Source organism: Ovis aries, chromosome 23 (assembly GCF_016772045.2).
Source record: "Ovis aries strain OAR_USU_Benz2616 breed Rambouillet chromosome 23, ARS-UI_Ramb_v3.0, whole genome shotgun sequence".
NCBI lineage: Eukaryota > Metazoa > Chordata > Mammalia > Artiodactyla > Bovidae > Ovis > Ovis aries.
In genome coordinates this window covers 23198605-23222753 of record NC_056076.1, presented here as the reverse complement: position 1 = coordinate 23222753, position 24149 = coordinate 23198605, and the positions used below count along the sequence as shown (strand labels likewise).

Here is a 24149-nt window from a genome sequence, read left to right as displayed (position 1 = left end):
TCTGCCTTGCTATATGGTTCTGACTCATGAAAAGCCTATTTGTTTGAGAAGTAAAATAACTTTCAACAAAACCTAAATCTGTGCACACAATATATAATATAGTAACACCCTGTTACTCCATACACACATCTCTAACACTGACTCAATAGACATGACTTTGAGCAAGCCCCAGCACTTGGTGATGGACAGGGAAGCCTGGCATGCTGCAGTCCACGGGATCCAAAGAGTCGAACACGACTGAGCAACTAAACTGAACTGAACACTCGATTACTCTATATACACATACCTAACACCCTATTACTCCACAGTAGGATACATGATCTTTCTCCCAGGATCTCTGTAACAAGAGGAGAATCTGTACCCTTTATCACAAACAATCTCAGCCAATGATTAGTTCTTATAGTTTGTACTAAGCATTTTTAATCCAATGGTCCCTGCAGCAATCTTTATAATAAAATTCTTTATAATATTTGTTGCATCATTCCTTTTCATTTCAGTATTCTCTGGTTCGCTGATACTCGGACCTCTTCTAATTTTTATTTTTAATTGGAGGATAATTGCTTTACAATGTTTGGTTTCTGCCATACAACATGAATCAGCCATAGGTATACATATGTATACCTCTCGAACCTCCTTCCCACCACTCCACCCCATCCTACCCCTCTAGGCTGTCACAGAGCACCAGGCTGAGCTCCATGTCATACAGCAAATTGCTGCTGGTTATCTATTTTACATACAGTAATGCATATCTTTCAATGTCACTCTGTCAGTTCGTCCCACACTCTCCTTCCCCTGTGTTGTGATGTTTATAATTTTAAATATATGTACTATATTGCAAAGTAATCATTTTGTTAACAAGCTCACACTCATACTTAGTCATTAAATTGTGTCTGACTCTTTGCAACTCTGTGGACTGTAGCCACCAGGCTCCTCTATCAGCGAGATTTCCTGGGCAAGAATACCAGAGTAGGTATCCATTTCCTTCTCCAAGGGATCTTCCTGACCCCAGAACTGAATCCTTGTTTCCCACATTGGCAGGTGGATTATTTGCCACTGAACCACCAAGGAAGCCATGGTTAACATTAGGAGACTTTGTAAATGTCCTGGATAATAGGTAAGACAAATAATGGATTAAGGAAAAGCTGAGTCACTATCCTTCCCTTGGCCATTTGTATTCTATTCTGGAGCCATCAGTTTCTCTTCAAGCGTATCCTGAATTGTTTCACATAATTAATACACTCTTAAGATGTCTTTACATGCTCCCTCAACATAGATGATACTTCTGCAATTGTTGGGAAAAGGAGGAGATGACAATGACAAAAAGGAGAGGAATTAATACTCAAATTCTTTGTTGTCAGAAACTGCCACATGAATCATATGTATTGCCTCACTGAATCATCACAATAACCATGTGAAGTAACTGTCATTTCCTCTCCTTACCTCATAGATGTCAGGAGAACTTTTGCAGTATGAACTGATTTCTTTCATTTGTCTTTCTATGTGTATCCTGGTCCTTTCCCCAAACTAAGTTGTGAGGGTTGTATACATACACTGCCCTAGGGAAAGTTGTGATGAACACACATTGTTTAAAAATGTTCAAATGTTCAAGTCTTGGATTTTAAGTTTCAAAGTTTACTTGGAGTTGCAAGATTCTGAGCTTTGGATCTTCAGAAACCTAAAGCCTGAGGACCCATCACAGAATGATTATGCCATAAGAAACAGACCTGAATAAATGTTGAGGAAGTAATAAACAGTTTTCACACTTCCTGTGAGATAGCAATTCTCAGTGGGTGAAGACAAACAGAAGAAAATGTACCATGAGTTCATGAGAAGAAGCCCTGCAATCTGTGCCTCCCTAAAGTTTTAATTTAAAAAAGAGTTCTGAGAAGCTAAACCCAGATAGCTTTGGGAATTCCTGCAACCCCAAATATGCAGAATATATCATGAGAAATGCCAGGCTGGATGAATCCCAAACTGGAATCAACAATCCCAAACTGGAGAAATATCAACAACCTCAGATATGCAGATGATACAACTCTAATGACAGAAAGTGAAGAGGAACTAAAAGAGCCTCTTGAAGGTGAAAGAAGAGAGTGAAAAAGCTGGCTTGAAACTTAACATTCAAAAAACCAAGATCACAGCATCCAGGGGAAAAAAATGGAAACAGTGGCAGATTTTCTTTTCTTGGGCTCTAAAATCACTGTGGAAGGTGACTGCAGCTGTGAAATTAAACATTGCTTTCTCCTTGGAAGGAAAGCTATGACAAACTTAGACAGAATATCAAAAAGCAAAGACATTGCTTTGCCAGCAAAGATCCATACAGTCAAAGTTATGGTTTTTCCAGCAGTCATGAATGGATGTGAGAGTTGAACCATAAAGAAGGCTGATTGGTGAAGAACTGATGCTTTCAAACTGATGCTGGAAAAGAATCATGAGAGTCCCTTGGACAGAAGGAGATAAAACCAGTCAAACCTAACCCTGAATATTCATTGAAACAATTGAGGCTAAAGCTCTAATATTTTGGCTACCTGATGCAAAGAGTCAACTCATTGGAAAAGACCCTGATGCTGAAAAAGATTGATGGTAAAAGGAGAAAATGGTGGCAGAGGACGAGATGGTTAGATTGTATCAGTGACTGAATGGACGTGAATTTGAGCAAACTCTGGGAGACAGTGAAGGCCACAGGAACCTGGCATGCTGCATTCCACAGGGTTGCAAAGATGGACACAACTTAGCAGCTGAAAAATAACAACAAATATAACAGGTTGGTGACATTATTTTTTTTTTTTCTGCATCTGACATATTTTGTGAGCAAGAAAATGGAGACAGCTGAATGGCAATGTCAGTGTGAGACAGTTTCACAAGCACCCACAGGAGAGTAGGTGAACTCAACCCATGATATCAAGAAAGACAACAAGATACCTGAGAGAGTCCCGTATTTGTATAAGCCTTGTATTCACAAACAAGGTGTACCACATTAGCAATCTACATGATACAAGCGAACTGAATGGGGAAATGGATTGGCCAGAAAGTTCATTCAGGTTTTCCTGTAAGAGATTATGGCCAACCCAATACATCTGAGCAGATACCAGTACCATCAGCAGTAACCAAAGCCCAGTACCCTCCACTCTGTCTGGGACACTATGTGAACCACCCTTAGTCCTTAGAATCCCAGGCAAAGGGATACTTTTGACTTACTGAGTTCACCAGGAATTAACTAATATTTAGATTCTGCTTTCACCAGGTTTCATTTGCTTTTATTTATCTAGTTCCTTAGGTGGAAGCTGAGATTACTGATTTGTGACACTTCATCTTTTGCAACATAAACAGTCACCATCATACATTTTCCTCAAAATCTTCCTTTAGGTGCGTCCTGAAAATTCTGATATGCTACACTATCATTTTCATTCTTCTGTTTGAAATATTGTCTAATTTTCTTTGGGATTTCTTCCTTCACCTATAGGTTACTTAAAAGTATGTTGTTGAATCTTTGAATTCTAGGGGAATCACCAGATAACTTTCTCTTATTTGATATCATAATCATTTCAGTTAGAAAATATCCTTTGTAAACTATATATTCTTATCACAGCTACATAAACTTTAAAACCCCACCAGACAGTGCCATAATTTTTCCTTTCAAGAGTCATATATATTTTAAAGAATATAGAAGATGAAAAGTAGTTTATTTATAGTTTCTATTTCTTTTCCTTTAGTAAAGGTCCAAATTTTCTCCTACTACCATTCCTCTTTGAGCTTTCCTGGTGGCTCAGGCAGTAAAGAATCCGCCTGCAATGCAAGAGACCAGGGTTCAATCCCAGGGTTGGGAAGATCCCCTGGAGAAGAGAATGGCAACCCACTCCAGTATTCTTGCCTGGAGAATTCTACCAACAGCGGGGGCTGGTGGGCTACAGTCCATAGGGTCACAAAGAGTTGAACACAACTGAATGACTCACACACACACACACATACACACACACACACACACCATTCCTCTGAAGAACATTCCTGAAGAACTTCCTTTGGCATTAATTTTAGAGCAGGTCCAGTGGAAAATAATTCATAGTTTTTCTTCATCAGATAATGTCTTTATATCATCTTCTTTCTTGAAAGGGTATTTTTCAATGAATATACAATTCTTTCAACATTTAAAAAAAAGAAGAAAAAAGTACTATTTTTAGGGACCTCTTTTGTGTCTGAGGAGAACTCCGTGGCCATCTGGATTATCCTGTGTGGTTTACCTCTGGCTGCTTTCAAGATTGTTTTGTTCCAGAAGGTTCAGTATGTGTTTCATAACATTTTTAAATTTTAGCTTGTTTGGGTTTTACCATCTTTTAGTCATTATTTTTCCAAATATTTTTCTTCTATAACAATTTCTTTTCTGCTTCTATGATTTCAGTGACAAAAAGAAAAATTTAGTTTTTTTATATTGTAATCTTCTACCCTGTTTTACAGATATGATAATTTCTACTAATCTTTAAACTCATTGACTCCTTCATCTGCTATCTGCATTCTATTCTTGAGCCCACCCAGTAAATTTTTATCACTTATTAAATTTTTTAGTTCAAATCTTTGTATTTTTTTCTTTTTAAAAGAACTAAAGTTACTCTTCCTCCGCTTGGAATATCTATTTTTCCATTAATCCATTAATCTATTTTCCATTAATCTATTTTTCCATCAAAAGTATTTGTATTTTCTGCATAGAGCATTGGTTATAATAGCTGAAAGCTCTTAACTTTAGCATCTGACTCAACTGAGTTGGCATGTTGATTTTTTTCCTCTGAAAACATGTCCAATTTTCATCATTTTTATATGCAATTTTGCATATAAGATTATCTTATTTCAGGCTGTATCCTGAAATTTTTTACTATGTTGTGAGGTTCTAGATCCTACTAAAATCTTCTGGAAAGTGTTGTATACTTATATCATGCACTAAACCCTATTAGACTCAGACCATGAGCTTTGCTTGCCTTCTCACCAGTGATTCCATTATCAGGTAAGTTTTCAAATTGTTCTATTCCTTTGGGTCTAATCTGCATACGGGTAGCGGGTAGCATAGGGATTACCCTGGAACTTGTACTGTAGCTTATATCACACTTTACTTCTCAAATACTTGGTCATGGCACTTTGCATATGTGCTTCACATTCACAGCTTGACAAAGAATTAAGTTCACACGAAAATTTAGGACATCACACCAGATGTCCTCTCTGGTATTTCCCTCACTCTTATTTCCAACATCCCTTTATTTCTGATTCCTCTAGCCTGAAAATATCAGTGCCTCTCAACATTTCATCCTTCTGCAGTCTGCATAAATACATGAGACTGGACCCATCTTCAGGACACATGTATCAGGAAAGTGAGGGAGAGAAAGTAGTAGTGGAATTTCACACACATTCGGACCACTGGGGCCCTTTCCACACTGTTCCTCTGGCCCACAAGAAAGGTTATCCACTAAGCGTTTTAGGCTCCTCTCTGCCAGCACGGCCACCATATAGCAGCAGTGCAGCTCCATGACTGAGACTAGCCTTCAGTTAAATCTAGGAGATAAAAGAATGGGAAAAAACAGAGAAACTCACCCCTCGTATTGTTTTGCGTCCAGTCCATTTCCATCTGCATTCTGCCTTTTATTGTTTTTCAGAGCGCTCAGGTGGTTGTGTTTTATACTCTCACTAGAGTTTTTCATGAAAGAGATCATCCATAATGAAAGAGATTCGTGTTTTTGACCAGCACTGGCAACTCACATGTAGCTTTTTTTTTTTCAGATACAAAGAATCATGAGCCCTGGCCTGACCCAGAACCTCCATTCTAACAAGATACTCCGGTAATGGGTAAACTCACTAAAATGGGACATATCCTGAGCTAGAAGACAGGAATAAGATTTACGAAGTTCTTGGATCCTAAGAAGATTCAAGTAAAGTTCCTCACTGAGAGCCAAAAAATCAATTCCAAGATACAAACACACACACACACACACACGTATTTTTGAAAAGGATAGATAAGTATCATAATTAAGTGGGAAAATAAACTTAAAGCAAAAAAAAAAAAAACAACAAATGATAAATCATATGGAAATATTAAAGAAAATTATGGATGACAGTTATGGTAACAACAAGGATGCGAACTACATTTAATATCTTGTAATAAAATATAATGGAAAAGACTCTGAAAAGGAAAACATGTATGTAGTTATATGTGTATATATATAGATACAGATAACATTGAATCACTTTCCTGCTTTGCTCTACACTAGAAATGCAGCATTGTAAATCAACCGTACTTCAATAAAAAATCAAACAAAATGGGCAAAAGAATAAAATCAAATAAAAATTTAAAAAAGAAGAGAGTTATGGTAGAAACACTTGATTGCTGCTACTGCTAAGTCGTTTCAGTCATGTCCGACTCTGTGCGACCCCATGGACAGCAGCCCACCAGGCTTCCCCGTCCCTGGGATTCTCCTGGCAAGAACACTTGAGTGGGTTGCCATTTCCTTCTCCAATGCATGAAAGTGAAGTCGCTCAGTCATGTCTGACTCTTCGTGACCCCATGGACTGCTGCCCACCAGGCTCCTCTGTCCATGGGACTTTCCAGGCAAGAACACTTGAGTGGGGTGCCATTGCCTTCTCCAATGCATGAAAGTGAAAAGTGAAAGTGAAGTTGCCCAGTCATGTCTGACTCTTCGTGACCGCCCACCAGGGTCCTCCATCCATGGGACTTTCCAGGCAAGAGTACTGGAGTGGGGTGCCATTGCCTTCTCTGAACACTTAATTAGGTATTTACAAAGCCATAAGATAATTATGAAGACTATTGAGGAAATCTTAATAATGATTTTAAATGAAAAAAGCATAATTCAAAGTTATAGGCAAACTATAATTATAACCTTATATATAAAGTATGCCAGGTACCATATTTTAGAAAATAACTTAATTAGAAGAGAATAACAAATATGTCAAGGGAACTGGAAACTAAGAATGACTGCCTAGAAGGGGGAACTCTAAATGAGTCAGCTGATGGACCCCACCTTTGCCTCCCTGATAGCCATGTTCCCCTTCCCATCTCATCAGCTTGCTAGTGTTCTTTTGGAGATCTCACCACTGTATACACAAACATAACTGGTTACAGGTAGACTTTCTGAACTACACCAAACACTCAGGAGACATTATAGTATAAAACCTAAAATCACTTAACTTATACTGAAAAATATAACTCAAATATTCCCAATATTGGCAACAGTTTGACCAGTGCATTCTCTTTGGTCAATTTATGTAAGAACCCAAATAATCAAAAGGTGGCTTGTTAAATGTGGGTTTAAAGAGGGCCTGATAAACCCACGTGATCAAGTTATGACATCTGGCTCACCTGAATGGAAACAACCATCAGGAAACACTAAGTTCTTCATCATCATAACAGCATATTGTTTTATCAGCACTGCCAGTATGTGTATCTTTAACTCATTTTTTTCCATGGCTGGCCAAACACCACTTATTATCTATATTAGTGCATAAAGCTCTTGTTATCCTTAAAACTATTCAGTTAACAATTAAAAAATTTAAAGTTGGAAGACAGTGAATACATTACATATAAATGCCAATATCAAATTTTCATTTATTTAATATATGCTAGCATATAATTATTTGTAAACTTGTCATAAGACAAAGATGTCTTCTTTAAGTGTGGGTCTACCGACTGACATTCCAAGCATGAATAATGCCCTGGACAATGCATTGTCTGTGACGTCTAGTTTCAATTACTTTAAAGTAAGTTATTACTTGTAATATAGGCTGTCTAGAAACCTGTTTTCTTCTTTTTTCCCTGTTTTTTTCTATTTGTACTTTTAAGCAATTCACATGTATTTTGAGCCTTTCTAAAGCATTGAATTTACATTCATGCATTCATCAGTTATGAAATATTTAACTGTCATAATTATGATAATAATTGAAACTCACATAAAAGATGTGGGAAAATGCAACCAGTAATATATACACAACTCAATTTTATGTGTACGAGATACAGGTTACTACAGCGTAGACTATTTTGAATGAACAATCCACACTCTGGGAAGAGAGTTTTGATTAATTCACTGGTTAGTGAAGCTCTATTAAGAGATTTTTTATTATACTTTCAATCAACATACCATCTAGTCTTGAAAATCCCATCTAATTAGGTCAATTGGTTAGAGCATAGTGTTATTATGACCCGACTAGACATTAGATCCTCATATGTGCCACTTATCTTTGCCCCTTGTTCCTAGATTAAACCCCTAAAGCCCTCTAGCCATCTGGCAACTGCAGCCGGGCCCACCTATAAGTGTTGTCTCTGCATCCCCTCACCCTGGCACCCCACCAAAATAAAAAAAAGATAACTTAAAAAATATTGGCCAACCTTATCTCAATGACTACTATCTTTATACATAATGATGAGACCCAAATATTCAAATAATATTTTCTGAAAACATATAACTTTAAAAAAGGAAGAACTAGCGACAAAACCACCCTTTCTCTGTCAGACAAGCTACTCCTTTGGGTCACCAAAATGAAGCTTCCAACTTCCTGAACTTATATTCTGAGTCTCCTTCGCAGCCTTCCAGTTTTCTAACACTGCCAAACACTTGGAAAATCTGTAACCCTGAGAATAACTAGCACAAATGAACACTTGATTAAAATTAGGACGAGTGGGACATAAGAGTCTCTCGAAAAAAACTCAGATAGAAAGAGAAAATAATCAAGATAAAGATTTTCTCTTCTCAACAGAGAGAGGAAAATGATTCCAATTCCTGTTAATATCTTAACAGAAGAAGATGTACCTATTATTGTTATTTTCTATATGCTAATTCCACAAATATTAAAGTCTCATTTAAAATGTACAATATTATAATAAAATATTTAAAAATAAAGTTATAGTATGGTTAGTGCTAATAAATGATATTGCTACATATTGTTATTTGTCACTATGCAGTCAAAAAATACTTAAACATACATTAATATAATGATGTATATAATGCTCTCTTTTAATACATGCACTCCTCAATCTCCATCCTCCCTGAAAACCATAAAACAGTAAACCACTTCATATTCTATAAAAAAGATAGATGGAATATAATGAAATAAAATATTTTAATTAAAAACAAAAAATCAAAATAGTACATAGTAATAAGTCAATATGTATATATATACACAAATATATCTAATGTGATCAATAACTGTCTCAAATGAGCTATTAGAAATTATATATTTTACTAAATTATGGACCATCTCATCAAAAATGATTAAAATGGCAACACATTAGGCATTAGCAGAATGCCATTTAAATTATTCCCAGCTGCATCTTAAACCACAATTAGTCAAACGTGCTTTTTAGAAAGTTGTTTTAACTGAGCAAATGCTTTTTGAAAAATTTAGACCAAAAAACTATGTATTATTTTCTCTCACTGTATAATTACAAATTGGGTGGCTTAAAGCTTCACAAAGTTATATTATCTCACAGTTTCTATGGTTCAAAAGTCCAGCATATTTTAATGGGTCTTGTGCTCAGGTTCTTATAAAGCTGAAATGAAGGTGGAAGACAGCTACATTCTTTCTTGGAAGCCCAGCTGGGAAAAGCTTCCTTTGGTCAGAATGTATTCCTTGTGGTTGTACGACTTAGGTCCCCACTGTTTTGCTAGCTGTTGGCAAAGCATGCTCTCAGCTCCTAACCACATGGCCCCCTCCATCTCAGCAGCAGAGAATCTCCCTTACAATGAATCCAACTCAGGTTTTGAAATTCTCTGCCTGCTATTTCTGCTATAAAAACTCTCTGCTTTTGAAAGGTTAATGTGATTAAGTCAGACCCACCTAAAAGAGCCCTCTTTCTTCAAGTTAACTGTTCCGTATAACATAACCATAGGAATCAGAGATCATAGGCACACTTTCCACTCACACTCAAGGGTAAGGGAATTAAACACATGTGAGAGTCATTTCAGAGTCACCTTAGAATCCTGCCTATCACAGAACACAAAGACTGAAGAATCACAGTGACAGAGACAGACACGTGGATTTAAAATCAAACAAGTCTGAGGTATAAACAACTTGGAATAAGATTTAGAATACTGCCTTAAAGTATAAACTCCATGTTCTAAGCAGTATTTGAAACATTACTTTGAAAAGGTCTGTGCTTGAATAAGTATTCTATTAATATAGAGAAATCTCCTGTGGGTTTTAGAACAATTTCTCTGGTAAATCTTTGTAGCTGTGGATGTAGTAATAAGAGGTCAAAAATTATTTCTCAACTCTAAAAACAGAAGGAAAGAAAAAACATTTTATTACAAGATGATTTCATCCATATTCCTTTTTCTTTCCAAAGTTTTTGTTTTAATTTTTATAGATTTAAATTCTTGGCACATTTTGTCAAATGTTCGTAATACATTAAACAAGTTAGAAGTCAAATAGTCAAATGTATCATCAGCAGGATGAATGAAATTTTGATACATTCATTCTAAAGAACACTAACTACAGCTACATACAACAACATAGGTGAATCTCACAACAATATCCAATAAAAGTACAAGACACAAAAGAGTATTTAGAGTATCATTCTTTTGTAGAAATTTTAAAACCAGGAACAACTAAACTTCATTGTTTAGGGATGCCTTGTTGCTGGGTCATCAAGTTGTGTCCTTTTAAGTGTCTTTAAATTTATTTTCTTACATTTCAAACAATCCTATTTTTAACACTATTGGAATTAATAAAGTCTGACGTTTGTACAGCATGATTCAATTACACAATCTCAAGCTATTGAATTATATTGATTTACTGCTTAACAATTTGATTTCAGTATCTGTGTAATATTTATAGCTATAATACTTCAAACAAATATTGAGGCAAAAGGAACTATTCAACTTTTATTCTTTATTCATTTGATTTATAATCAGCATAAACCAAGGAGAGATCTCAAGTCCCTACCCGTAAGACCTAAATCATAATGTCTTTGCTCAAACACTTCTGGTAGCTGGCATTCCCTATAGAAGGAAGGTCAAACTTTGCAACATGGCGGTAGAGGCTTCCCATAATTTTGCCCCCACCTATTTTTCCAACTTCATCTTCCACTGTACCCTGCACTTCAGCTATTCTTGACTGTGCACCATCTCAACTTGCCTTTGATGAAATAAAATCTCACCTCCACCAAAACAATACCGAAAGAATACAATGGATTTATGGATGTCATGGATTTTTACGGCTAAGAAATTATTTTTAATATTGTGTTAAGTACAGAGGCACTCCCCTGTAAGAGAGAAGGTGATATTTTAGCTGAAGTGTAAGGTCTTAACTAAAATGACTTACTGTGAGGTAATATTAGGCTTCAACAATAGTTTCTGCCTTCAACAATAGCTCAGTCAGTAAATCATCTGCCTGCAATGCAGGAGACCCGGGTTCGATTCCTGGGTCGGGAAGATCCCCTGGAGAAGGAAATGGCAACCCATTCCAGTATTGTTGCCTGGAGAATCCCATGGACAAAGAGGCCTGGCAGGCTATGGTCCAGGGGGTCACAAAGAGTCAGACACAACTAAGCGACCAAACACACACTCACAATATTATCCTATGGATTAAAGTAACTGTCTCCAAACTGGTATGTGCACACCCCAGGAAATGCATGAGATGACCTACTGAGATGAATACAAACATTAAAATTTATGTTTGTATACATTTAGTAATAGTTGGTCATGGACAGGGAAGCCTGACATGCTGCAGTCCAAGGGGTTGCAAAGAGTCAGACACAAGTGAGCGACTGAACTGAACTGAGTAACAGTCCTATAGATTTTCATTTTTGAATATGTGCTATGTGTTAAGTATTAATACAGAACTATATGTAATTTATAAAAATACACATGTTGGGGGAATATTCAATTTGTTTTAATCACTAGAGTGCATTAAGTTTGGAAACCAAAGCAAGGACTTTGGAATCCAACTGAAATAGTTTCTTGTCCCAACACTAAAACACTAACACTTAGAAGCTGTGTGACTTTAGAAAGTTATCTTAATTTAAACCACAATTTTATCAAGTATGTAATGAAAAATGTTCATCTGATAGGATTATTGTGAATGTTAAAGGGGACATTTTGTTTAAAGTTATTATCTCAATCCTTAACCAATATATATTAATAAGTTGATAAATGCAAGGCATTTTTATTAATTGTGTTACATTCAAAACTTTCTATTGCCTAAAGAAGCAATGTACTCGTTAAAGAACTCTAAATGACAAGCAAAGTCACCAGTTTCACAGCTTTAAAAAAAAAGTCCATCTTTTCCTGCTTCTGATGGGACTACAAATGGTATAACTGCTAAGGAAAACAGTATGGAAGTTCCTCAAAAATTAAAAATAGAACTACCATGTGATCCAGCAATCCCACTTGTGGGTATACATCCAAAAGAATTGAAAGCAGAGTTTTGAAGGGATACCCTTCACAGCAGCATTATTTCTAACAGCCAAAAGTGAAAGTGAAAGTCGCTCAGTCATGTTGACTCTTTGCCACCCCATGGACTATACAGGTCATGAAATTATCCAAGCCAAAATAATAGAGTGGGTAGCCTTTCCCTTTTCCAGGGGATCTGCCCAACCCAGCGATTGAACCCAGGTCTCTCGCATTGCAGGCAGATTCTTCTCCAGCTGAGCCACAAGGGAAGCTCAAGAATACTGGAGTGGGCAGATTATCCCTTCTCCAGGGAATCTTCCCAACCCAGGAATTGAACCGTAATCTCCTGCATTGCAGATGGATTCTTTACCAACTGAGATATCAGGGAAGCCCAAAGATGGAAGCAATTCAAATGCTCATCGACAAATGAATTTTAAAAATATGGAAAATACATAAAATAGCATATTATTCAGCCATTAGAAGTAAGGAAATTCTGTGACGCAATTTAACATGGATGAATTTTGAGGGTATTATGCTAAGTGAGATAATCAATCACAAAAGACAAATACTGTGCAATTCCACTTATACTGTGGGGGGAGGGAGACTTCCCTAATGGCTCGAAAGGTGAAGAATCTGCCTGCAATGCAGAAGTTCAGTTCAGTTGCTCAGTCGTGTCCGACTCTTTGTGACCCCATGGACTGCAGCCCCCAGGCCTCCCTATCCATCACCAACTCCTGGAGTTTACTCAAACTCATGCCCATTGAGTCGGCAATGCAGAAGGTTCCAGTTCAATCCCTAGGTTGGGAAGATCCCCTGGAGAAGGAAGTGGCAACTCACTCCTGGGAGAACCCATGGACAGGAGTCTGGCAGGCTACAGTCCATGGGGTAGCAAAGAGTCAGACATGGCAGGGTAAGCATGCATGCAATTATATAAGGTATCAAATGTAGTCAGATTCACAGAATCAGAAAGCAGAATAGTGGTTTCCAGGGGCTGGAGGGAAGGGGAAAGAGGGAGTTCTTTATTAGTTACAGAGTTTCAGTTTCACAAGATGAAAACATTCTAGAGATCTTTTGTACAACAAAGTACATATGCTTAATACTATTGTATCACACACTTACATACATTTAAGATGGAAAAGTATATGTTATGTTTTTTTAACCTAAATAAATAAAATTTAAAAAACAGCCCCCAAATCTGGTTATAACTAGTTGGTGCGTGGTATTTAAATAAGAAGATTCCATTGTGTTATGGGGTTGGGAAGTGATTTTCATTTATCCCATTAATTACTGCCAAAGATGTATTACACATGATGCCCTCCTTTCCATCAAAACAAATTTTGCAAAAACAAACAAACAACAAATTATCAAGCAATAGACATACCTCATGGTATGATGTAATATTATGGTCAGTCGGTTCAACTGATATTAAGTTGATAAAATCAACAGTATTCTATCAAGCACTGACCATAAGGAGAGAAGAAAGGGACAAAAAAATAATCAGATCACACAGACTTTTGGCTTGGAAAGGTGAGGAAATTGTATTGCCACCCATGAAGAAAGAAAAATTTTAAAGAAAAAAAATTTCTTTTTTTTTTTTTTTGAAGAGGTTAGCTTGGGGGACCTAGTATGGGAAATGGAGAAAACAAAAATTTTCGAATTTGTTTAATTTTAAGTGCTTTGGAATATCTTGATGGAAAACATCGAGTGGAAAACCCAAAGCAAAGATCTGAACTCCAGCAGAAGCATATTAAGTCCTCAAAACAGACACACAACTGAAGCTATGGACGGGGGTACCACTACTCATGAGAAAGAGAGAGTAATAAAAGGAATTCAAAGTGTATCTTAGTCAAATTATTTAATTTTAAGGATCCCTAAGTAAATAAATCCATGAAATTTGGGAAAGTTTGCCGTCGAATTTTAATAGCGCTAATACAATTATCTGCGATATTCCAGTGGAAAGAGTGAAAACAAAGAAATTATACCTAACTAAGTTGCCCTTTAGGTACAAATGAAAGGGGAAAATATTTTTCAGTTGTATATAAACCCCAAAGAACAGAAAATAGGAGCCCTTCTTTAGGGGAAAAAATGATGATCAGTAATTACCACTAATCAACAGACGGATCAAGTCAGATAATTTAGAGGTAAAGAAAACCAGGTAAAAGAATGGGTGATATGCATCTAACCATAATAAAGGGACAATAACTGTAAGAAGCAAATTACATACTATAACATAAAGAACCTTGACAATAAAAGCAATGATATAATTTAGATAATACAACAAAATATATAACAATTAGAATAAATGTAATGCATTCTAAACAGGGATATCAGTAACAAGAAGGAGAGAAATGAAAAAAGATTTGTTCCTTATCTACCACTAGAGAAAGTCAATAATATGGTATAAAACTGAAATTGTAGTTGAAAAAATAAATATAATTCAACATTGATATTTTTCTTGATCTTTTCTGTCAATTTTAGGAATAAACACTTCTATGAATAAGCCTTAATCTATTAGAAAATTTTTGAACTTCATGTATTTTTGTGACATTTTGGTAATATATTTTATTCTTCTTAAATTAGTATATAGTTGTCATCCCAGTTTTAGAAAATCACTTCTGCTTCTCCATATACAGTATGGCTATCAACCATTATCTCTAATCTTCTTTTGGGATACTTGTTTAGATGGATGTCTATAATGATACTCATAATTAGTTAATGGTTATATCTAGGCAAGAGACTTAGAATGAATTTTTGGCAATTTTTTCCTTTTCACTTAGACTTTTGAGTAATGAGGAAGTATCACTTTTGAGAAAACAAAGTCATTTTTATTTTCTAAAAGTGGAGTAAGAAAAAAAGATGCAATATAATACATTAACGTTATATTATACTATATTATAATGTTAACATTATAAATATATGTTATATTATATTACATTATAATATATAATCATTAATGTATATATGTATCTTGTATTTTAACTCATTACACTGTGATTTTGAGTTTATAACACATAATTAAAATTATATCATGGTATTCTTGATTTGTTAATACTTAGATTAGCTTCTATTTTTGCAGCATCTATTATGTGTCAAGTGTATGCTATAATACTATATGCTTATGAAGTATGATTATTAATTCTCATCCAAAACTAAAACTAGGCAAAGTTTTGGATGCAAATTAGGAAATCCTCAAAGAGAAATTCTCAAAGAGAAGCAAAGAGAAAACAGTGTCTTTAAATAAGAAACTTCCTATTAAAAAGCAGAGACATTATTTTGTCAACAAAGGTCCATCTAGTCAAGGCTATGGTTTTTCCAGTGGTCATGTATGCATGTGAGAGTTGGACTATAAAGAAAGCTGAGCATCAAAGAATTGATGCTTTTGAACTGTGGTGTTGGAGAAGACTCTTGAGAGTCCCTTGGACTGCAAGGAGATCCAACCAGTCCATCCTAAAGGAGATCAGTCCTGGGTGTTCATTGGAAGGACTGATGTTGAAGCTGGAACTACAATATTTTGGCCATCTCATGCAAAGAACTGACTCATTGAAAAGACCCTGATGCTGGGAGGGATTGGGGGCAGGAGGAGAAGGGGACGACAGAGGATGAGATGGCTGGATGGCATCACCAACTCAACGGACATAGGTTTGGGTGGACTCTGGGAGTTGGTGATGGACAGGGAGGCCTGGCCTGCTGTGGTTCATGGGGTCTCAAAGAGCTGGGCATGACTGAGCGACTGAACTGAACTGAACTCGCAACTCCAGTAAATGTCAAATCCAGGATTTAAATCTTGCTTTAAAATCCTTACCCTGCCCACTATACCATGTTTCCTGCCATCCATGCTGTCCATGAAGTTTACATTGCCATCCTGGGACTATGAAAAGGAGCATAAGGTAAAGCACACTGGATTCACTTTAATCTTTCCTAGTGAGATAAAATATCTTGGCAAATACAGCAGCTATTAGTGAGAGGTCTTTATGATCTTGACGTGGAGATCGAAACTTTTGGAAATTCTGCTGCCACATCCCTGTATTTCCTTCCTCATCTTTCCTCTATCCTATACAGAAAGTCCAGAGTTAAAATCTTGACAAGTAGAATCTCAGAATCATTCAGAAGGTTTCTAGAGGGAATACATATGTGTTGGGTCTTACCCCCTCACCTTCACCATAGTCACTAGTAACCCAACTAAGAAGAACTAACAGAAAAGTTAAGGACTGGTATCTTCAGAAATAAATGTGGGATAGTCCTCATATGGGCTCCCCAGGTTACTCAGTGGTAAAGAATCTGCCTGTAATACAGGGGATGTGGATTTGATTCCTGGGTCAGGAAGATTCCCTGGAAAAGGAAACGACAACCCACTCCAGTACTCTTGCCTGGAAAATCCCATGGACAGAGGAGCCTGGCAGGCTACAGTCCGTGGGGTCACAGAGTCAGACACAAATTCGTGACTGAACAACTAGTCCTCTTGTACTAAGAGGGTCTGATTTCCTGCTAACATTCAGGGGTGTTAACTCGACAAACCCTTTGTCTCTTAATCCTCATGGCCAACTGGCCTCTAGTAAAAGGAAAGGAAAGAAAGTGAAGTCGCTCAGTTGTGTCTGACTCTTCGCGACCCCTGGACTATGCCTACTAGGCTCCTCCATCCAAAGAATTTTCCAAGCAAGAGTACTGGAGTGGGTTGCCATTTCCTTCTCCAGAGGATCTTCCCAACCCCGGGACTGAACCCAGGTCTCCCGCATTGCAGGCACCAGGGAAGCCTGGCCTCTAGTAAAGGCACCCACTACTCCCTGAGAACCCAAAGGAGGTGCTGTGCTGGGGACTTGGACTTGCCATGGATGACGGATTCCTCCCAACAACTCTAAATGCCACTGAAGTCAGCTTATAAACCACAATGCTGAGACACATATTTGGGATCTCTTTAACCCCCACAAAGATATATGGTATAGTGTGTCCCAAAATATTTAAATGAAGGGGGAAAATGCATCAGTCATCAATAGCAATTCCCACTGTGGAAGTATTAAGACATAAGCAAAATGTGGTTGTCTCAGTGACTACTGTTTCGACTTGTCTCTGTCAGAGATACAAAGTATCATTATGCATAGCTGGAATATCCCTCAGCTTTGTTTTCTAGAATTCTACAGCAAATTACAGATCAACGCCCAGCATATATGATGTGAGCCTTAGTCACAGACTTAGGCCAAGTGGAAATGTACACGGACTCCTTATGTATTATTTTATTCACTCTGATGTGGTATTAAAAAAAAATAACCAAAACTACAATCAGAGGACTAAAAAACAGTAACTGCTTATGAACCAGTCCATGAATATTCATTCTAATCACTGTACAATAATCAATTAGTAGTATACACAGTGAGAAAATATGAAATCTGAGGCTACCGATTGAGAACTGAATAAATTATCATTTTTAAATGACAAACTAGAGATAATATATTTTCTTTTCTGGATAAAAAATTCATTTTATGTTTCCTTGTGGAATAAATAACGGGAAAAATACTAAATAAAGGGAAAAAATACACGTAAATGCTTTAAAAAAAGAAAAAAGGCTGAAATGTCTGTTCCTACAAATACAAGGAAAGAAAACCATTGTTCATATTATTTGATTTTATACTTTGGATATTCATTACCTTGTTTGGTTAAGACTGAAAGACAAATAGAAATGTGAGTTTACGGTATTTCCTAATGACTTACAGAATGCAATGGATTTTTATAAAATAAACAATAATGTGTGAATAATATTACTAATGAAATGTAATGAAATTTGATTCTTTTCTAAGTTTACCTTTCCTAATATGAAGCAGTAAAATGTGGTTACATTTTAAAGTGTGATGTTTTAACTAATTTTTGCCAGAAAACAAAGTGTCAATCAGGATATAAAGCTTCTGAAAACAAACTAAGCTAGAACTATCAAAGATGTAAAACAGTAACCATAGTGAGGCTAATTTTAAACGGTCACAGATTAAACATTGCTTCTGAATCAATGTCAAGCATTTCCTGCATCTTTTTAGAACTGTTTGAAGTTACCATAATTTCATACTTCTAAATTTCTGACACCTTTAAGGAAAGAACATAGAAAAGTAACAGTGGTAGTATGGAAAAGAACTGAGATTCCATGCTCAGCAAAGCACATGTATGTGTGTATACGCACACACGTGCGCACACAGGCTCACTCCAGACCTAAAATGGCTGAGTCGCAGGATGTTGTTGCTTGGTGACCAAACAGTATCTGCTCAGCCACACAGTAATCTAAACAGTGACAGATATGTCCCCTCAGTTTTAGGCATGGCCAGTACAAACAGTAAAGGGCATGTTTATCTTCTCCAATATTCTACATTTTTAAGTCAGTTGTCACTTGCTTGATTTTATTATCAGTTACCTTGAGGCTTCAGGGGGAAAGTATTTGCGAAGCTATAAATAAATCTGCTCCTTTGGAAAAACAAGAGGTAGGACCAAGCTTCTTTTAGAATGAAAGATAGTCCTGTTTCAATTAAGCCTGCATGGTGTGTCTGCTCTGTTCTAGTCCGACCTCCCAGTTGCTATCAGTCTCCCTTTCTCTCATTAAACACAGGGAGTTAATTAGCCCCAGCCTGTCCTCTCCCCTTCTCTCTTTCCCTTTTCGCAGTAGTAATGATGCCTAATTACCAGCAGCAATGGGTAACTGCAACACCAGGAATGAATTGCTCTCGCTGAAGCAAAGCCAGCCATGAACCTTCAAACCTCAGAATCCTAGAATGCTTCTCAGTCTACTTGAAAATACCATTCAAATACAGTACACTCTTTCAACCTCTAAATGCTTTTGGATGCAAGACAAAAAAAAAAAAAAAAACAACTTTTCTTTCTGATGACTGCACCCCTGCTATCATAAAGAAAAACCATCACAGGTTTAAGGAAGAAATACTCTGATATGTGGGGAAACACATGATAAAAGGGATCTTTTATTTATTTTTTAAGTCAATGAAATGATGATTGGCTGTCTCTCAGAGAAGGAGGAGCCTATAATTCTATGTCAGGAGCAGCATAAAAATTTCATAAAGAGCAATAGGAAAGTTCATGAATTAAAAGCCTCTTCAAAATTTCAAAACAAATGTGAATGAAAATCAGCGCTCTTAAATACTACACAGGAAACCATTATGCAAGAACATCACCTCAAGGATTACATTTTCTCCCTTAACTATATAGAATCTTTACTGAAAAGAGAAACACATGTTATTTTATTATTAATCCTGGAGTTGTTAATCTACATTAGATTTCTTAGCAGCAATTTCTTAACAACTCTGCATTAATTTTTCAGTGAAAATGTGGTCCCCAAGAATGTGAATGCTGATTTGAATTACTGGCATCCATGTTTATCTTAGTGCCTCTATGACCACTATACAATTTATGTTAGAATTTTTATTTAACGTTTTAAAAAAGAACACCTGTATATACATACAGTAGATGTAACCAAATCCATGCAGGTATAAACTAATTGGAGAAATACACAAGTGAAGCAATCTGACACATAAACAGAGGTGCCTAAGTAAAATATTTTAAGAAATGAAAAACAAACTCCCAGCTAGCAATTTGCAAAATAAAACACACACAATCTTATTAAGTAATATTCAGATAAATATCTTAAATCATTATTTTATTCATCAATTAGTTCAGTACCACCCAAAGAAAAATACATTCATATGTTCTGAATTTACTTTGTCTAACTAAGTTATTTTTAAAAACCAGGTTCTTCATGTTACTCCCGATATAAATGAATCAAAGTCCCTCATTCTCTATGACAGACTTCTGGCTCACCCAGATGTAGATAAACCTAAGTTCATCCATGCCCATCTAATGCTCATTATTAATAAAGCAATCTCACCATTGTCTTTAGCAATGCCACATGTGAAAGGCGAAGGAAGGCTGCGTTTATAGTTAGCCCTCCTAGAAACCTTTCAACAATGATACATATTAAAAAAAAAAAAAGCAGAACTTTTATGTGTGTTTCCGTTTCACCTTTATTCCCATGTCCATTTTTCCATATAAATTTCAAAAGAAATATAGTTCCTTCAAACAACTACCCCTAATTAATCTCAAGAAACTATAAACTGCTTTCCAGAAAGTCTTCCATATAATCCTTTGAAAAACCTTTCATGCATGTATTTCCAATTTAATATACCTCCGTTTGAGATAGATGAATAGCTTTCAAGGCATCTCCTTTCTAGCATCCTCCAGGAATACTGCACGGGAAACAGTTGCCAGTGAGAGATGGAGGAAAAGGAGCAAATGCTCAAGAAACCCCAAAGCGAGGCAAAAATGTACGGAATGCCAGATAACCCTCCCCCACCCCTACTCCGGACGACTACCCACCTAGCATGATGAAGAAAGGTCTTATGGATCTGATCTGCAATCCTACTTGTAGCCCACAGTTCCCATCTCCTGAAAACGGAAATTGACGCTGCCGCCGCTCCCCGACCTCACAGGCTTCTGCCTGGGGACGCTGAGATACACTGAGCTCTCAGCGCCAGCGCCTGGGCTTGCAGCTTTGCGGCCGTGAGACTAGAGCCATCCCAGAATAAGGAACAAATAACGTACACCACTTGATTGCGCCCAAACCCATCACTCTTTGTTGTTCTTCATGTAGCTGCAGCTTTATTTGTGAAAGCTGCAAGTGAGGAAGGAAGCGGTGGGGGGCGGTGGGCAGGAGGAGGCATCTCCAGGACCCTATCTACCATCTAAATCTTCAGGGCAAGATCTCAAGGAGAGATTAAGGCGATCGGACAGCCAGGTGTCTCCCAGGCGGCGGTCTAACTAACAATAAAACCTGATAGTGTCCGTTGTGGGGTGGGGGGCTCGGGGGAACCCCACACATCCACGACCAGCGCCACGTTCGGGCTTTGTGCCAATAAAAAGACTCCGCAGACTATCGATCAGAATCATCTATTATCAGAACGTGCGGCTGGGGTTTCAGCGTGGCCTTTATGCGCGGTGGCGAAGGCGGGACACGCGCCGGGCGCACAGCGAAGGCCGTGGGACAATGGCCCAGTCCGAGGACGCGAGATGCCGCCCGACCCGGGGATGGAAGCTCCGGAGACGAGGAGGGCTGCGCGCTCGAGAGATGCGCTGCTGCTTTAAAATACAGGACCACAAAGACTCCACGTTGGGGGAAACGCGCCTGGCTCACGCGAGTGGGGACGACTTGGGGAGGGGGGTTGAGAAGGGTGGGGGCAAACGAGCCAACGGTGGCTCTCGGCTCCCCCCTTTCTCCCCCCACCCCCACCTCCCCGCCGGGCTGCTCCGGCAGACAAATAACAGAAGAAGGCGAGTCACTCACCGTGGTCTTGACCGGCACGTAGAGCACTTGCTTGGCGCCGCCGCCGCCGCCCCCGCGGACCTCGTCCGGCTGGCCCAGCTGGAAACCCTTCGATTTGACCCAGAATTTAAATTTGGCGTTGTCCGTGGAGCTCGACTCGCAGCCGTTGAGGAGCTGGACGATCCGCTCGTATTTTTTACGGGTCACCGTCTTGGTCTTGCCTGAGTCCCCGTAAGTCCGGAGGCACCAGTCCTGGAACTGGCGGTACACATCGCGCTCGCTCTCCATGTTCCGCGCGCCCGGCAGCCGGCCGGAGGCTCCCAGCGCACTTCGCACCTGTTCACCCCGGGCTCATGAAAAATGCAGACCCCCGCCACGATGTAGGGGACGCGAGGTCCCGGGCGCCGCCAGAGCCTGCCTCGGGTCGGGGGGAAGGGGGGAGGGATGGGGCGACTGGGAGGAGGGTCCGGCTGGGCACCAGCGATCAATGCCCCGTGCTACCAACTCTCTGGTTTCATTCGCAATTGGCGACGGATGTCTCCGGACGCTGTTCTCTTCCTTAGTGATGGGTCTCTAATATTGTGGGAGTAGGACCATCCTCTGGCCCGGAGGAGCTGGGTTTTGAATAATTAAAATCCCATTCCTTGGCTTATTAAAAATCCCAATATTGACTTGGGGTGGTCCCTCGACGCCTCGCCCGGGGCTGCGTCCGGAGCAGGCAGGTGGAGCGCAGCGCCGCCTCCCCGCGCGCGCGCGCCCCCGAAGCTTCCCGGCCTCCGGCCCCACCGCCGTCCAGGAGAGAGGGCTGCGCCTCTCTCGAAAGCAGCTGCCCGGCCGGGCGCCTGAGAGCCCGAAGGGCACCCGGGTTCCCGGGCTCTCCTTCCTCCAGGGTCCCGTTCCGCTTCGGCCTTCTCTGTGTGGGGCGTTCAGGGACTAGAAAGAGAGAAAGTTCTTACCTGTCATGTTGTTAAGCCCATCAAATCCTGCTACACAGGAAATTTCTTAAGGTATTTTTAAAGCGGCTTAAAATGTCATTTCTTCAGATGCATTTAGACTAAATTCCAGTCCCGTAGGTAGGTTCCGGGAGTTAAGTCCCAGAATTAGCAAAGCATCCACGGAGATTTGGCCGGAGTTCTCTAGGATAGCCCGTGGTACCCTGAACAGATATCCGCTCCAGGGGGAAGCGGGTAAACGAAGGCAGGCCGCTGGCGGCGGCTCTCCCAGATAACGTTGGGGCCCCCAGACAGGACTCCTCTGGTCTCTAATGAACTGGGTACAAGGCATAGAAGTAAGTTTATGATACAGATGCTTCAAACCCTCTGCATGAAATTAGAATATAGCGAGCTGTCATTTTCCCCTTGCTTGGTTACAGTTTGCAGTTCACACGGGAGGTTTCGGATGTCTATTTTCCCCCTGCCACGTCATGGACACCCCCTCCTCTGCTCAGAGTAGCCAAATATGAGTTCCTCCGGACGATTTCTCAAGCAAATGAGATCAGCGGTTCCTCCATTCAGGATTTCCATCCGTTTGTTACAGAGCTGGAAATAGGGGAGTTCCCATCCTCCTCGCGCTGCGATCGCGGCCGCTCCTCTTTATTCTACTCTCTGCGGAGGCCCGCGCCCGTCCCGGGAGGCGGCTCTGCCAGGCAAGGCGGCCCGACCAGTGCCCGGCGCCGGGTCCGTGTCCTAGCCCACCTTCGCCCCCTCGTCGCCGTCTCCAAGACGAAAGCCCCGACTGGGAGGAACGCGGGATGTTTGTCCCCACTGCGCCGCGGCTGGTCCCGGCACTTGCAGAACGGTCAGTGGCTCCTGCTCCACCAGGCTGAGTGTGCGCGTGTGTGTGAGCCGAGGAGCGAGGGTGTGCAGGGGGTGCGCTGTGTGTGCGCGCGTCTCCGGGAAGGTCTCGCGGCGGTGGCTGGAGCCGGGACTGACAGCCCGGGCGGAGCGCGAGCAGCTCCACACACTAAACCTCTCGCCTCTCCCCTCACCCCCCACCCCTCCCACTCCCCTCTCCTCCCGCCCCCCCCTTCCCCGGCCCCTTCCAAGCTCTCTGATTGGCCAGTGGGACAAAAGTTTCTGTGGAGACGGCTGGGCGCTGACGTCACGGGCAGAATTGTCCCATTTAGGGATCCCGGGGGCAGTGCGCATGTTGCAGGCTGCAGGTTAGAGGCGGGAGGAGGTAGCAGCCGGCCCGGCGGCAGCCAGGTGGCGGAAAGGAGCACTCAGCATCCAGGTGGGGGGACGACTCCAGCAGGGTTTCCATGGAGATTCCTCTGGGTCTAGCCTAAAAACAGCAAATCAGCTGACACCATTAGCTCAGGACCTAATTACTGCTTATTGGAGCAACAAATGAGGGAGAGGGCCAGCTGCAAAGGAAGAGTTTTCATCCACCACCCCCCCTCCCTGTCTCCTCCTCTCTCCCCTCTCTGGGTGGCTCTAGAGTCCCGGGTGAATTCACATTAACTTGCAAGA

General features: G+C 39.8%; 1 protein-coding gene across 5 annotated transcripts in view; it reads right to left on the bottom strand.

Annotated features, from left to right (window-relative positions):
- The window catches only part of NOL4 (nucleolar protein 4), a 461414-nt gene extending 437808 nt beyond the window's left edge, over positions 1-23606 (bottom strand). For 4 of the 5 annotated variants that reach the window (XM_042239581.2, XM_027960833.3, XM_042239576.2 and 1 more), the window contains exon 1: positions 21700-23606. In XM_042239581.2, coding sequence (XP_042095515.1) covers positions 21700-21966 — 267 coding nt within the window. In that variant the 5' untranslated portion in view covers positions 21967-23606. Of the gene's footprint in view, positions 1-20544; positions 20629-21699 lie in introns of those variants that run through there. The other variant, XM_042239579.2, reaches the window with a different exon arrangement.
- Between the last annotated feature and the right edge of the window lie 543 nt (positions 23607-24149).